Below are 14,920 nucleotides of genomic sequence, written 5' to 3'. Positions count from 1 at the left end.
CCAATGTCACTTGTGCAGCAAATTATGATTATTTTCCATATATCTGAGCTGAAGTGTCTGTTTGCCTTTTTCTGAGGTGGGAAAGGGACTTTTGAGCTTGTTGAAGTGTTGGAGATAATTTGTGGGCAGCAGATAAAGTGGAACTCCTCTTTTTCTAGGACAAAGAGATGGCTCCAGCCCTGCAGATCACCCCCCAGACTGCCTCCATCGCCTTTGACAATGTGCATTTTGAATACCTGGAGGGGCACAAAGTCCTTGATGGACTGTCCTTTGAAGTCCCTGCAGGAAAGAAAGTGGCCATTGTAGGAGGTAGTGGGTCAGGGTGGGTAAATGGACTAAATATGCCAATCAATGCAGAATTTAGTTTCTTAAATGTGGTGCTGCTTGTGTTTGCTTTTTATTAATTCTATTTTTACATCTGTCCCAATTGGAGATTGTAAATGGCAAGCCAGGATGTAACATTAACTTCAATTCTTTTCAATTCCAGGAAAAGCACCATTGTGAGGTTGTTATTTCGTTTCTATGAACCTCAGAAAGGAAATATTTATGTTGCTGGCCAGAACATCCAAGATGTCAGTTTGGAAAGTCTGAGAAAGGCAATAGGAGTTGTGCCTCAGGTATTGCATGTTTCCTCCTCCCCACACAGTCCATTGGAGCAGTAATTCTAGCCTATTGTGATAGAAATTCTCAGTATCTGGCACTGGTTCAGTGAAGGCCAGTCCTAATGCAGTGGTGTTGCATGGTGACTTTCAAAGGAACTAGACTTTTTTCCCCCAGGAAATATTATGTTTTTATATGCATCACCATATAGATCCAATTTCTGAAATGTGTTTAAGCCTCCCCATGAGAAACTGCCTGCAGCTTTAAGTGATTTAGCTTTATAGTTGATTACCACCCATAATGAGTTAGCAAAGTGGTGAAAGTATGCATGACATACATATTTAGGACACAAAATATATTAATCCCTTTTTTTGGGAAAAGAAATTTCTCCAAACACTTCTACCTTCAGGCTGTGTAAAGAAAAATACAACCCATCCTGTGTTGATTCTTTCACGGGCTGGGGACAGTTTTGAAGCTGCTGTTCATGGTTTCTTATTTAAAAATGTTCTTCCCACAAATGCAGGATGCTGTTCTCTTCCATAACACCATCTACTACAACCTGCTGTATGGCAACACAGAGGCCACAGCAGAGGAGGTGTATGCAGTGGCCAAGCTGGCAGGGATCCATGATGCCATCCTCAGGATGCCCAATGGCTACAACACCCAGGTTGGGGAGCGAGGACTCAAGCTCTCAGGTTGGCCCCAGCTTCTTTGGATCCCTTTTGCTGTCTTCCATGCAGAGTTTAGTCCTCAGGTTTGCTTTTAGCTTATTTGGCTTATAGCACAGAGTCATTGAGGTGGGAGAAGATCTCCAAGATCAAGTCCAGCCTTTGACTAAACCATGTCACCAAGTTTTTTGGAACACTTCCAGGGATGCCCTGGGCAGCCTGTTCCCATTCATGGCCCTTCAGTGAAGAAATCCTTCCTATCATCCAACTTGAACCTCCTGTGGAACAGATTGAGGTCATTCCCTCTCCTCCTGTCCCTGTTCCCTGGAAGCAGAGCCTGATCCCCACCCAGCTGCCCCCTCCTGTCAGGGAGTTGTGCAGAGCCACAAGGTCCCCCCTGAGCCTCCTTTTCTCCAGACTGAGTCCCCCCAGTTCCCTCAGCTGCTCCTCATAGGACTTAAATTCCAGAGCCTTCCCCAGCTCTATTCTCTTCTCTGGAAACTCTCTACCCCTTAATGTCCTTGTAGAGAGGAGCCCAAAATATCTACCTGCAAAGGCTAAATATTAATATGGAGGTCTGCAGTTTAAGACAGCAAGATATTCAAAGGAGTGTATTTTCAGGGAATAGTGTTAAATGAGATTATAAGTGAGGCTGGAGGTGCATCTAAGTAAAAATGATTTTTCTCATTATCTATTTGGATAGTGGACTAGAATTGGGAACTTTATGTGTGCTTTGGGCCCTGCTGGTGCTGGGGGATGCAGTGGGTGCAGACAGACACAGCTCTTGGGGTGTTTTTTTGTCTGTGGCTGCTGCAGTCAGGAGTCCTGGTGCCTTTGGAACAGGGGATCAGAGGGTACAGCCTGTACCCAGAACGTGCACGCAGGAGAAAGTGGGCATGCTGCAGAAGGGGATTATGCAGAGACCTAGAAGGGAAATAAAATATGTGAAGCACAGATCTGGGTGAGGGAATAGAAGGTGCTAAATAGGTACTGGCAGAACTGAAGAGAATTGTGCTAACAATGAAAGATTTGTCTTGTGCTGCCTGTCTCCCCACACTCGTAATTGCTGGAAAGGATTTGACTGACAATAGCTTTGAAATGTCTTGGTGTTTATAAAAGAATAGAATGGTTTCAGTTGGAGGGAACCTTCTAAAAATGATCTAGACCAACCCTCCTGCTGCAAGCAGGAGCATCTTTCACTAGACCAGATTTCTCAAAGCCTTAACCTTACGCTGAGGTTTAGATTGGATTTTAGGAAAAATTTCTTCACCTAAAGGTTTGATCAGGCTTCCCAGGGCAGTGGTGGACTCCTCATGCCTGGAGGGATTTAACAGCCCTGTGGATGTGGCACTTGGGGACATGGATCAGTGGTGGCTGGGGGAACAGTTGGGCTCCATGGTCTCGTGGGGCTTTTCCAGCCTGAAGGATTCTGTGTCCCTTTCTGAGTCTGGAGCATTGTTTGTGGGTTTGTTGGGAGTTTCCTTCTGACCTCCAGACTCCTGTAACTGAGCCTTTCTGAAAATGGGTTCTGCCTTCCCTCCATCCTTGTTTATGCTGCCACTGGGATGGTCATGTGCACTCATTTGCCAGTGCTTCCACAAAGGTGGTGTTGAGAAAGGTAAGGGAAGTGTGGTGGTCTCCTGCTTTGTTTGTATTTAAAGAAGAAAGATTATGTAATATACTCAGGAGAAAGAAGATGGAATTCTTTTGAGCTCTGGGTAGGCATCTACCACTGAAAGAACAGCTTCAGTTTCTTATTTTCAACAGTTAGGTGAGTATTGACAAATCCCAGTAGTAAACAAGCTTCAGGAATGTGTGCAGCCAGGGAACAGGAGTCTCAGGCCAGTGCTCTCAGAGATGGTGTCATTGTTCAAAGGATTGGAGATACCAAATGGAAAGCACTGAGTTCCTTCAGTGTGTCTGTAAAAAGCTGCTGCTAATTGGAATCTATAGTTCTCTCAGTAGTAGATTGGCTCCCTAAATTTTTATAAAGATATGTATTGGATTCATTTCAGAATCAGTTTGTGGGGGTTTTTTAAAGTTGGGTGAGGCTTCTTCAAGTCTAAGGAGAGCACAAAGTCCTGATTTGTTCTGTTACTTTGTGGCAGGAATAGGGTGAGTAAAAGCTATGTGAATTGAAGTGGTTCTCTTTAAAATCCAGGGGTTTATGTGCACAGTGGAAAAACAAGATTTTAGCTGCAGTGACAGATTTGCCAATTTAAATGGTGATGTAGCATTTCGTGCAGTTCTTACTGTTCTCAAGGATTGATTCATCAAGAAGAAAGAATGAAAAACAAGTTTTTTGGGTTGTTCCAAGTAGAACCCACATCAGTGTTGTCTAATAGATGTGTGAGAGGCAGAGCTGCAGCAGCCCCAAATCCTTGACTTTATGAGTGGAACAATTACTGTGCTGCTGCCCTGAATGTGAATGGGGAACAACATGAGACAAGTGGATCTGCTGCAAATATCAGGGATCTGCTTATTGAAATATGTCTTTCAAACATGGCTATTGTCAATCTGTGAGATTTGAAGATGCTGTACAGGGGAGGGAGGGAGAGCACACTAAAACAGACTGAGTAAATCATACAGTTCTAATTGCTCCTGAGTTCTGCCAAAGACAGTTTCAAATGTGAACTGCAGCATTACCACCAGCCTTTTAAATGGTTTATGAAAGCATGTTCTCTCCTGATAGGAATGGAACATTAACAAGAATATAATGGTATTAAATGGAATGTTTTGAAGTCTTGAATAAAACAAAGGAGGACAAGTGCACAAATGTGACGTGTTTGCATTGCATACCAAATGTTTAGCAGATTTAAGTTCCAAATGCACCTGTTTTCCTGTCTGTAAAACTTGCCCTGAGTTATTCTTGAGTAGAAGTTGGCTGTAAGAATTGTTTAGGAAGGAAACTAGTCTGAAACTTGGTTATATCAGAAATCACCAGGCTGAGGGTGGTTTGCAGTACAATATTAACTGTCCTTGAGTGAAATTTCCATTTTGGGGTGGGAAGTTGGATGAATATCAAGGAGAGACCTGACAGACACAAGAGGCCTGAAATCCAATACAGCAGGTGTGGGCAGGGCAGTGGTGAGAGAAAACTGGATTTGTGTGTGCAGAGTTAGTGGATGGAGCAGAGCTTAGGCCAGGTGAATGGGCTCCTACTCCCAGGTGAACAGAGTGAGTAACTGTACAGCATTGTTACTCACCTGTGTCAGACTTGCCTTGGAGCACATCCAAAATAGTTCTCTGTCCTTTTCCAAAAGGATGAGCAATCTTGAATCACTAAATTTACCAGGGAGCAGGAACTTGTGTGCTATCTTATGTAACATGTCAGACATTTGTCAGCAGTGACTATGATGTCTATTAAAAAAAGGAAAAAAGCCAACAACCAACCCTCAAAAATCATGTCTGCTGTTGAATTTAGACTATCATAATTGTAACTTCATCTTTTTTCTTTTTTTCCCTCTTTCCCCCTTATTCAGGAGGAGAAAAGCAAAGAGTTGCAATTGCAAGAGCAATGTTAAAGGAGCCATATATTTTTCTCTATGATGAAGCCACATCATCTTTAGATTCAATTACAGAAGAGGTAAATTGGGATTAAAAATTCTAAAATTTAAGTGATGCAATGGTGTTTGATTCTGATACTTCTCCATGTTCTTTTCCTCTCAGAACTCTGTTCTTTTTCAAGTGTTTTCTCAGCATTATTAAGAGATGCTGTGTGTAAGCTGTTGTCCTTAAGAGCAGAGCAGAGATGCTCTGCCCATTACCTGGAGATAGTGAGAAATATCAGCTGTCTCTGGGATATTTTCTGTTCCACTCTGGAAATCCCATTTGAGGCTGGTGCAGGTGGCCATGAAGTGTGAAGCTTTCCAGTCCACTTCAGAAGGTGTTTAGATCTAAAAAGCATCCATCAAAAAAATTCAAAAACCTTCTAAATAGTTGGGACATAATTTAGGACAAACCTCCCTTGTTTGTTGTGCAGCAGCTGCAGGTGTGACCTGCAGTGCTGGTGTTGATTTGTGTTCATTGCACAGCAAGGGCTGTGACATGGATGTGCTGACACAGTGACAGGAGCTGCATCAGCCTTCAGAGCAACATCTTTGCTTAAGCACAAAACTCTCAGCACCAGCAGTAATTTCCCAAAGTAATGTCATCAAAAATGAGCTAAGCTACAGCTCCATTCACTTATGCAGATTATTGAGTGAATTTATTGACCTGTAATCACTGAATTACTTTCATTTTCCAGATGCAAAGAATCCAGAGGATGAGCTGTACATCCATATAGCACAGCACTGAAATGTGGCTTAGCTTCCTCATGGGACAAAAATGTCCATATCACACTCAGTTCTCAGATTTTTCCTCTCTTGTTTTTCTGTATCTATGCAAGAGTCATAAACAAAGCACAAGAGTAGAAATGAGTACAGTAGAAATGCACTTGGAAGTGAAAATGAGGCTTTTCCACAAGAGTAGGCCTGGGAATGGAAATGTTTTCTGACAAAAATTTTCAGGGAAATAAAGTGGACACTTCACTTATGGTAGTGAGGGCACAAATTCCTGGTCAGTGCTCCTTGCACAGGGATGTGGTTTGGGAGGGGCCTAGAGCTCACAAAGGAAACACTGGCTAGATAATTCCCAGAACTGCTCTGCCTTTGTTCCACATTGGCATAATACTGAGAGGGATTCTTTTCTTTAACAGTCATGGGAAAGCATTAATATTACAACCACGAGGAGTTCTTATTTTCAGATGCTTTTACTGCTGTTTGCTGCTTGTGTAGCATGGCTCCATGGGGAAGTTTTTCCTGAAATGAAGTGACACTTCTCTTCCTTTGTCCCTGGGGATAGCTGTGTTTTTCTGTGAACACAAGCTTTTTTTTTTTTTTCAGTTTGAGGCTTTAGCAAAACCACAGATAATTTCATGTTTGGGACTTTTCTGTTTCTCCTGTACACACTCCTGGCTGTTTGTTATTGGGAAGCTGTAGCACTACCAGAGATGATTTTCAAAACTTATTTACAGTAATTTGCATATTTCCAGCAGCATTTTATTTCTCCTCATCTCACTCAGGAGCATGTAAGAGTTTGTGTCTATTCCAATCTTGCAGAACATTCTCAAAGCCATGAGGGCCATGGTGAAGCACAGGACATCAATTTTCATTGCCCACAGGTTGTCCACAGTGGTGGATGCAGATGAGATCATCGTGCTGAATCAGGTGAGGGCATCATGTCAGGGTTTGGTTTAGGGGATTCTGTGTGTCCACTTTGAATTGTTACACTCCCACCAAGCTGCTGGAAGTTTTTTCTTTGGAAATGAAGAGTATTTGAAAATTCAAGCCCAAGCTTAATGTGTGGGACTGTCTTGTATGTTGTTATTTTTATGCCTTACTGTTGCATGTTTTTAATCTAATTTTTTGCATGCTTCTGTCAGTTGAAGTTTCCTAATGTGTTCCCCCAATTTATGCATCACTCTGATTGCTCAGTATCTGTTTTTCACATACATCCATTTATTTTTTCCTCTTAGTGGAAAGAGAGAGGACAGCATGTTCCATTTCCATGCAGATAGAACTACTGCAGGATTGTTCAGCCTAACTATGCTAAAAATCTGAGCACCATTCTGTTGTACCTGTAGAAAAGTGTGATTGTTCCCTTTCTGTAGGCTTCTTTCTTAAGAAAAAACCAACATGTTTCCACATTTATTCCCTAATATCAGTGTTCAGCTGTTACTTCATACTCATCCCAAGTCCAGTTTTTTCTCTGTTATCCTTATCTGGCAAGAGATTTAAAATAAACAAATGTCCTTATGATAACTTCATAATTATTCTTTTAACTGATAGTGCTGAAAGTACAGTGCTCTAATCTGCTGATAATAGATGTTAAATTTATCTCTACATTCATTTTTATCAGTTGCTATTTATAAGCTTGTGCTCATAGGTGACTTAAAATACTCATCTAAAAGCAAATAAATTTTTCTTACAATACATTCAATGATTTCATGGACAATTAGAACCATATTTTATGAAGTAGTGACATTTGCTACCCAAAACTCAGCTTTATATGAATCTCAGGAGGAAGTAGTGGAATAAATCACTTGCAGTGCTCTGTGGAGTTTTTATTTGGTTTTGATCTGCTTTGTTTTTTCAGCTTTTGCTGCAAAACCCTCTCCTAAGGTGTATCCTTCCTACCAGTGCAGTTACAACATCTCACAAACATTTTGTAACGTGTCACAAGGCAATTGGCAGCTTTTTGTTTTCCATGCAAGTTTTCACAGCTTCCCAAGAGCCTGTTTGTGTTGTAGTGTAACTGTTAAATTAAAAATAAAAGCACAGCCTCGAACTGTGAAGGAGCCAGGGTGCTCCCTTTGCTGAAGGATGGAATTGTGGATGAGGGAGGCAGTGCTGCCTGTGCTGCTGCCATCCCAGCAGGATTGATGTGTTAGCAGCCAGGTAAATGAGGCTCAGGAGCAGGGATGAGGCAGGGTCATTGTGGCTGGTTTTGCTTAGCAGTGGTAATCATGGAATCACAATTCCAGCACCTTCGCTGAGGTCAAATCAGAATCATTCCTGAGTGAGTAAACATTGGAGTACTGATACAGATCCTTATACTGTGGAGCTGAGAAGTTCCATTTTTGAGGATTGGTCAAGAATTACTTAAAAAAAAAAAAAAAAAAAAGCTATAATTTAAAACCTGTTCTCTACTCCAAATTAATCGCTTAAAGGATTTAAATAAACTCTGCTGTTCTGGTGTATGATCAGGTGTATGTTTGTTCAGATTCCACTGGCACAGTTAATAATAGAAGTGCCAAGACCCAATTTTTTTCCCAGCTTGTCCATCAGCAGATGTCACAAGGAGGTAGATTTAATTGTAGATCAGAATTTAGAACTGATATCAAATCCATGTAGTTGTCTGTATAATGCCATCCTTTCCCAGAAGAAAAAGTAGCTGGGGAATGAATTAATACATTAGTTTAATTTGAAGTCAGTGAATGTGTCTCTCAAAGTGAAAAATTAGTTTGGTTTTTTGAAGAGTGGTGGCATTTCTCTGTAGGGTTGGAATTCTCTTGGAATTCTCCTCTCCAAGTCTTCCTTTGCATGCTGATAGTCAATAAATCATCTCTGCTCCTGAGAGCAGCCCAGAGAACTGAACTGCTGGCACAATTTTGATGGTGGTGATTGCAGTGACACAAGCTACCCATAAAAGCACAGTTTACACTAATTGTTTTCAGATTTGATCTTAGATGTGCTTGGCTTGTCCAATGCAAACTCCTCTCTGTCTGCTCTTCTCTTTTAGCTCCTTCATGTGTGTTTGTTACCCAGCAAAGACTAACATGTGTTTATTTTGGTACATTCATGTGACCTTTGCAGTAGTTGAACACCTTGCTCCTCATATAGAGGTCCACATTTACTTTGAATAACTCCTCCTGTTTAGATAGTAAAACTTTCCATGCTGGTGGGCTTTTGATTTTGTCCAAAAGGACAAAAGGCACCTGCAGTCTAAGAGCACAGCTCTTTGTCTCCAGCTGGCAGTGAGTGCACTGTGCATTCAGTCTTTCCTTGCTGTCTCAAGCTCCTTCTCTTTAATAACTGCTCTAATCCATACTGTGACACTGTGGTCCATGTCTGGCCTGTTCCTGAAGATCTGGGAATGTGCATTTCTGACTTGCTGCCCTTCTTTTGCAGGGTAAAGTTGCAGAACGTGGCAAGCACACAGAGCTCCTGGCAAACCCCAGCAATCTCTACTATGAGATGTGGCACACACAGAGCAGCAAAGTGCTCCACAGTCACAACCACCCCAGCTGGCAGGAGAGAAACCACCACACATCCAAAGAGGAGGAAAGGAAGAAGCTGGAAGAAGAAATTATCAACAGTGTGAAAGGCTGTGGGAACTGTTCATGCTGAATAGGATCCTGGATCTTGTATAGCAGGTTAAAATTGCACAAGAATACAGTGAAATACAGCTCTTGTTTTTAAGTCAGCATTCAAAAACTTCTGGGTTTTTCAGTTTTTGGATTTTACAGTTTCACAGAGGGACATAATTTCAACCAAAGGAGTTCTATTTTTGCATCTTTAGGAATCTCTTAATATTCATCTGCAAGAGCTGAGCTTTTTCAAAAACTTTAAACTTCCCAACCAAGGGTGTAATTTATGGCAATTTTTAGGCTTTGGTAAATTCTCCTGGTAGTCGTCTGATGTGGATTATTAAATTGTAAACAGACTTGGCCTTGATTTACATTATTTCTCATCATTGATGGCTGATAAATGCGTCATGTTTTAATTGTAATTGAGCCAATTTGAACTCATTTGCTAGTGAGGAAGATGCCTTTTAAATTTTTCAGTGGTGTTCTAGTTTAAAATCTTCCTTGTAAAGAATAAGAACAGCCTCAACAAAATATTAGACTTCTAGTAGCAAACTAAATATTGGAATTACCTCTCTCAGCTTTCAGAAGCACCTTTCATACTGCACTATCAGGGAATGGATTGGTATTATTCTAAAGGAAAACTAACAGTATTTTTAAGTGAAAAATAAACAAATCCAAGTTCAGGATTCTGTATCCTCAGCATCTGCTGTAGTAGTCAAAGCAGAATGCAGTCACTCTAGTTCAGTCATGGTCTTAGGGAGCAATTAAGATTCAATAAAGACTTCCATAAATTTCTATTATCTCATTAATGTATGAGAAAACGACCTGGATAATGCTGAAAGCATTGCTGTAATAATCTCCTCATTTCAACAGCCAAAACTTCTCCAGGGGGAGGAAACCTCAATCTTTGGGATCTGCAGGACACTGTGGCTGCTCTGGTTTGGGTGGGGGCTGCAGGGGTCATGTCTGGGAGAAGGTGCCAACTGAGCCAAGGCTGAGCACATCAGCAACAGGGCAATGAACTGCTGGGATCACAGATTTGGGAAGGGAGGAAAAGCATTGTAAGAGAAACTGCAGCCAGAGAGAGGAGTGGGACATGGGAGAGCAACAGCCCTGCAGACACAAGGGCAGGGAAGGAGGGGCAGGAGGAACTCCAGGCACTGGAGCTGAGATTCCTGCAGCCCATGGGGGTCCATGATGGGTCAGAGATCCTCCTGCAGCCTGGGAAGGAGCTGGATGGGGCAGAGATCCTCCTGCAGCCTGGGAAGGAGCCCTGGATGGGGCAGAGATCCTCCTGCAGCCTGGGAAGGAGCTGGATGGGGCAGAGATCCTCCTGCAGCCTGGGAAGGAGCCCTGGATGGAGCAGAGATCCTCCTGCAGCCTGGGAAGGAGCTGGATGGAGCAGAGATCCTCCTGCAGCCTGGGATGGAGCCCTGGATGGAGCAGAGATCCTCCTGCAGCCTGGGATGGAGCCCTGGATGGGGCAGAGATCCTCCTGCAGCCTGGGATGGAGCCCTGGATGGGGCAGAGATCCTCCTGCAGCCTGGGATGGAGCCCTGGATGGGGCAGAGATCCTCCTGCAGCCTGGGAAGGAGCCCTGGAAGGAGCAGAGATCCTCCAGCCTGGGAAGGAGCCCTGGATGGAGCAGAGATCCTCCTGCAGCCTGGGAAGGAGCTGGATGGGGCAGAGATCCTCCTGCAGCCTGGGCAGGAGTCAGGCTGCAGCCAGGGGGATGCTCCCAGAGGATGCTCTGACCCTGGGGAAGCCCCCAGTGGATCAGGCTCCTGGCAGGACCCAGGGAGAAAGGAGCCTGTGGTGGAGCAGGTTTGCTGTGACCCCATGGGGGACCCATGCTGGAGCAGCCTTTTCCTGAAGGACTGCACCCTGTGGTGAGAGGACACCTGGAAAAAACACTGGGGCAGAGAATGAGGAGGAAGGAGCAGCAGGGACAATGTGCTGGAGTGACCACAGCCCTCCTGCACTGCTTGGAAGGAGAGGGGGAATTCTGAAGTCAAGTCGAGCCTGGGAAGGTGTTTGAAGATTTTATTTTCTCATTACCCAGCTCACACTCCTAATTCACAGTAAATGAAGGTAATTTCCCCAAGAGGAATCTGTTTTCCCATGACAGTAATTTCTGAGTGGTCTCTCCCTGTCCCTCACCCCATGAGCATTTGCTGTGTTCTCTCTGGGAGGGCACCCAGCACCCAGCCAGTGTCATCCCACCACAACAGGGTTGTGTTTTCAAGCCTTGTCTCTCCAGGGAAATTCACCATCTCTTGAGCAGGAGCTAACCTGTTGTAATTCTTCATGTTGAATTTAAGAATTAAAATCTTTCTCTTGGATGCTGAAAAATAACTTTGTTATTTCTGGGGAATTACACTGGTATAATTACACTGATGTAATTATGTTTGTAAATCAGATGCAAGATTTCTCAGTGTGGGCACTAGGGAAGGGCTGAATTTGGTGCTTCTGGAAATTTAATTGCAAATAGCGTTTATTTTTTTGTTATACCCTCCCCTGCAACTAAAAATAGGAATGTAACTTAAAAGGAGTGAAACCTTTGCTAGCTACTTATTTTCTCTCTCTCAAAATGATAGGTGAAAAAACAACCTGGCATCAATCTCCAGTTAAAATGATTCTAAAAGCACTTCACTTTGCTTCTGCACTCCAAGGATGAAAATTAAAGTCCAGTTAATGCAGTGGCAGTGCAGAATTCCAGCTTACAACCTTCCCTTTGTTTTTTTCCTCATTGTCTCCTGGCTGAGCTGCTGGCAGCAGTGAGGAGACTGTGATGGTGCAGTTAACTCTCAACTGCCAGAAACAGCAAAGGTTCATTGAAAGTCTTATTTATGAGGAATCTCCCTTTCTGGCATTGTGACAAACCCCAAACTGTGGCTCTTCCTCTGCTCTGCAAGAACTGATTTTTGGAATTAATCTGCTGTTCATGAAGCAGGTAACAGGCAAAGGCTGTAAATAATAATATTTCAATCCTAAGATTGTTTTCCTTTTGGCACAAAACTGAGAAATTACTCTGGTCTGAAATGTGGAGGGAAAGGGTTTTTCTCACTGGAAAGTTTTCCATGTGCCAGAGCTTGGACATCCCAGAAGGTCCCACGAGGGTGCACAGAATCAGAAATTGTCTGCAAAATATCTGGAATCAAAAACCATTTTAATGCCAAGTTTGATTGTGTTTGTGAGGGACAATTTCAGATGAAAGCTGATGGACTTTGCAAGGACTGAGAGTCTTGGGCACTCCAGGTTTGGAATGAGGACAGTTTTCAGGTGCTGAATGCCAGGAATGATCAATACCTGTTTAAATCTGTAGGGTTTGATGCAGTAGAATGTGTGTTCTAAAGAACTGCAGCAAGTTTCTGGAGATGACTGAAAACTTCCCCAGGTCATGGAGCTGCTGGATAAACATTCCTGGCTTGGTGGTGGCTGTATTGGGGTGAGTTGCTGTGGAGAAGCAGCAGCAATACTGGGTGAGTCTCCTGTCTGCTGCAAAGTCAAACTTGTGCTCTTTTTATTTTATTTTTAATTTAAATTCTAAGTTTTTATTCATGTACTGTGACTCCAAATTGTCACCACTGAAGGAGATGCTTAAAGCACTGAATGGGAAAGTTGTGGTTTTGGAGAGACTCACTGATCATTAGGACAGTCTGCCTGGCACCTTTCAGAAAACTCTTAAAATTCTCACAGAAACACTTTGATTTGGGGCTCTCTCCCAGCCTTAGTGGATCTTGGTAATTCTGCTCTGCTGCAAACTGAAACATCCCTTTTCTAAACAGCAGCTTTTCATATTCTGGACTCATAGCCGGTTGTTTTTCAAAATTCAAGTTACCTACTCCCATTATAAAATCTTTGCCTGCAATTTTAGAGTAGAAAAAGACATTTCATTTTTTTCCTTCACTTTCTGTTTTTAGAGGAAATGTGTTTGTAGAAAATGGATGTTAAAAAGGGGCTGCTGCTTGCAGTGTGTAGTGATCTGTTAACTGTGAACTTACAGTAATCAATCCTAATTCCCATGGAAAAACTTTTTAGGCTCAGGATATCAAGTCACAACACATAAAATTTGGGTTATTTTAACCTCCAAGTTAGGAAACTTAATAAGTTACTGGCAGGGAGGTTGTGCTTTTACCAAGTGGATGTTCAAAGCTTACTCCTTGCAGATGATCCCTCAGGTAATCTCAGCTCTTCTGTTCTATGGAGTTACAGTTGCCTACATCTCTCAACACTGAGATTTTGTTCAAGTTTCTTTTCAGAATGGAAATGTAAAACTTCCATTGTGCAGGAAGGTGATGTGTTCCAGAAGAACACAGAAAGCTTGGCTGAGATGAGATTGTGTAACCCTTCCTCTGGAAGACTCCTTACCCTGACTCCTGTGCTTCATCTGTGTGTAGATAATTCTTACTAAATAAAAGATTTATCTTTGTGAATAGAAATGGCTGTCCTGTCACAACCTCTTCCAGCTTTGCAATTCCCAGAGGAAACAGTCACTGCCATGGAATGTGAGTCTTAATTCAGCAATTGTTTGTGGTGCTTGTGGAGCAGGTAACCAGTCCCAGGCTGTGGGTTGGCATAGGGTGACAGAATTCCAGGTGATCCCTCAGGGAGGGTTCATGGATCACACCTGGATCCTGCCCCCACTCAACTTTCACAGAAGGTAAGGAGCTGGTGTTGGCTGCATCCCCCTGATGGCAGTGAACATGCTTGTGAGAAACCTGGCTGTTTTTAGCTTTAAAACATTGAGTTTTTCTAAATGTAAACTCTTAACGTGTGCTCAGTCAAAGCAGAGCAGTTTTAAAAATCTGCTTGAGCCCTTGATGTGACATAATCACTGACTGGATTTCTACTTGCAGCTGCAGCTCATTGTCAAAGCAGAATGCAGGAAACATTTTTTTATTATTATTATTGTTATTAATTACTGCACTGTATTGATCTGAGCCCCAACAGCCACTGTGCTGTCACTGAGCTCTGTGTGGTTGTACAGGATGGATGGATGGGTGGGAGATCCTAGAGCAGCCTGGGGTGTTTCAGGTCTGACTGGATTCAGACCCTGTTTCTCAGTGTTCATTTATTCTGTCTTTAAATCCTGTAATGGTAGAGTGCAGGAGTGCTCCATAAATGTTACTGACAGGAATGGAATGGCCACATCATGGATGGAAGAGGTAAACTGTAGATAGATATATATAATAATGTATAGAACAGATAGAATTCATCTACTTCCTGACTTTAGTGGATAAATCTGATGTCTTTATAAGAAAATCCTTAAATGATTAGTTCTTGAAAACTATCTTTTAAATTCCACCCAGGTGACTTTAGACCAGCTTCTGCAGATGTTGGGACTAAACTCAGGGAATGGCCTTACCCAGCCTGGAAAAGAAGGAACCTTGAGAGAGAACTTCTCCAGAGGCAGGTCTGCAGGCTGGGGTGTGGGATCTCTTCAGAAGTGTCAGTTGTACTGAATTGCACAGTGGATTTATTAGTTTAAAAGAGTCAAAATGCTTTCCTGGTGTCTTTGGGCAGAATTTAAAACAGCATCCCCAAAGCTAAGAGAGTCATGTAACATCTCAGCTCCCCCACATTGATTTTCAGTTTCTAATGCCTGTTATAAAATTGTCAAGTAAAGCATTTTAAGTCACACAACATAAACTCTCAGCCTTGTGCTGGAGAGGGAAAAGGAGACAAGTTCTTCCCTCCACTATGGAGAGGAATAAAGAGCTTGGAGCAAAATATATCAGGTGGTGCCTTGTGCAGGGCTCTGCAAGTGCCAGCTGAAGATTTTACTGGCCTTGTGCACACA

General features: G+C 42.7%; 1 protein-coding gene across 1 annotated transcript in view; it reads left to right on the top strand.

Annotated features, from left to right (window-relative positions):
* ABCB7 (ATP binding cassette subfamily B member 7) overlaps positions 1–9,912 on the top strand; it is a 35,682-nt gene extending 25,770 nt beyond the window's left edge. Inside the window, exons 11-16 of the mRNA XM_056491452.1 lie at positions 159–322; positions 488–617; positions 1,124–1,295; positions 4,751–4,854; positions 6,368–6,475; positions 8,939–9,912. Of these exons, the coding sequence (XP_056347427.1) occupies positions 159–322; positions 488–617; positions 1,124–1,295; positions 4,751–4,854; positions 6,368–6,475; positions 8,939–9,157 (897 nt within the window). The 3' untranslated portion in view covers positions 9,158–9,912. The remainder of the gene's footprint in view (positions 1–158; positions 323–487; positions 618–1,123; positions 1,296–4,750; positions 4,855–6,367; positions 6,476–8,938) is intronic.
* The last annotated feature ends 5,008 nt before the right edge of the window (positions 9,913–14,920 follow it).

This window comes from Oenanthe melanoleuca, chromosome 4A (assembly GCF_029582105.1).
Source record: "Oenanthe melanoleuca isolate GR-GAL-2019-014 chromosome 4A, OMel1.0, whole genome shotgun sequence".
NCBI lineage: Eukaryota > Metazoa > Chordata > Aves > Passeriformes > Muscicapidae > Oenanthe > Oenanthe melanoleuca.
This window is presented reverse-complemented; position numbering and strand designations above follow the sequence as displayed.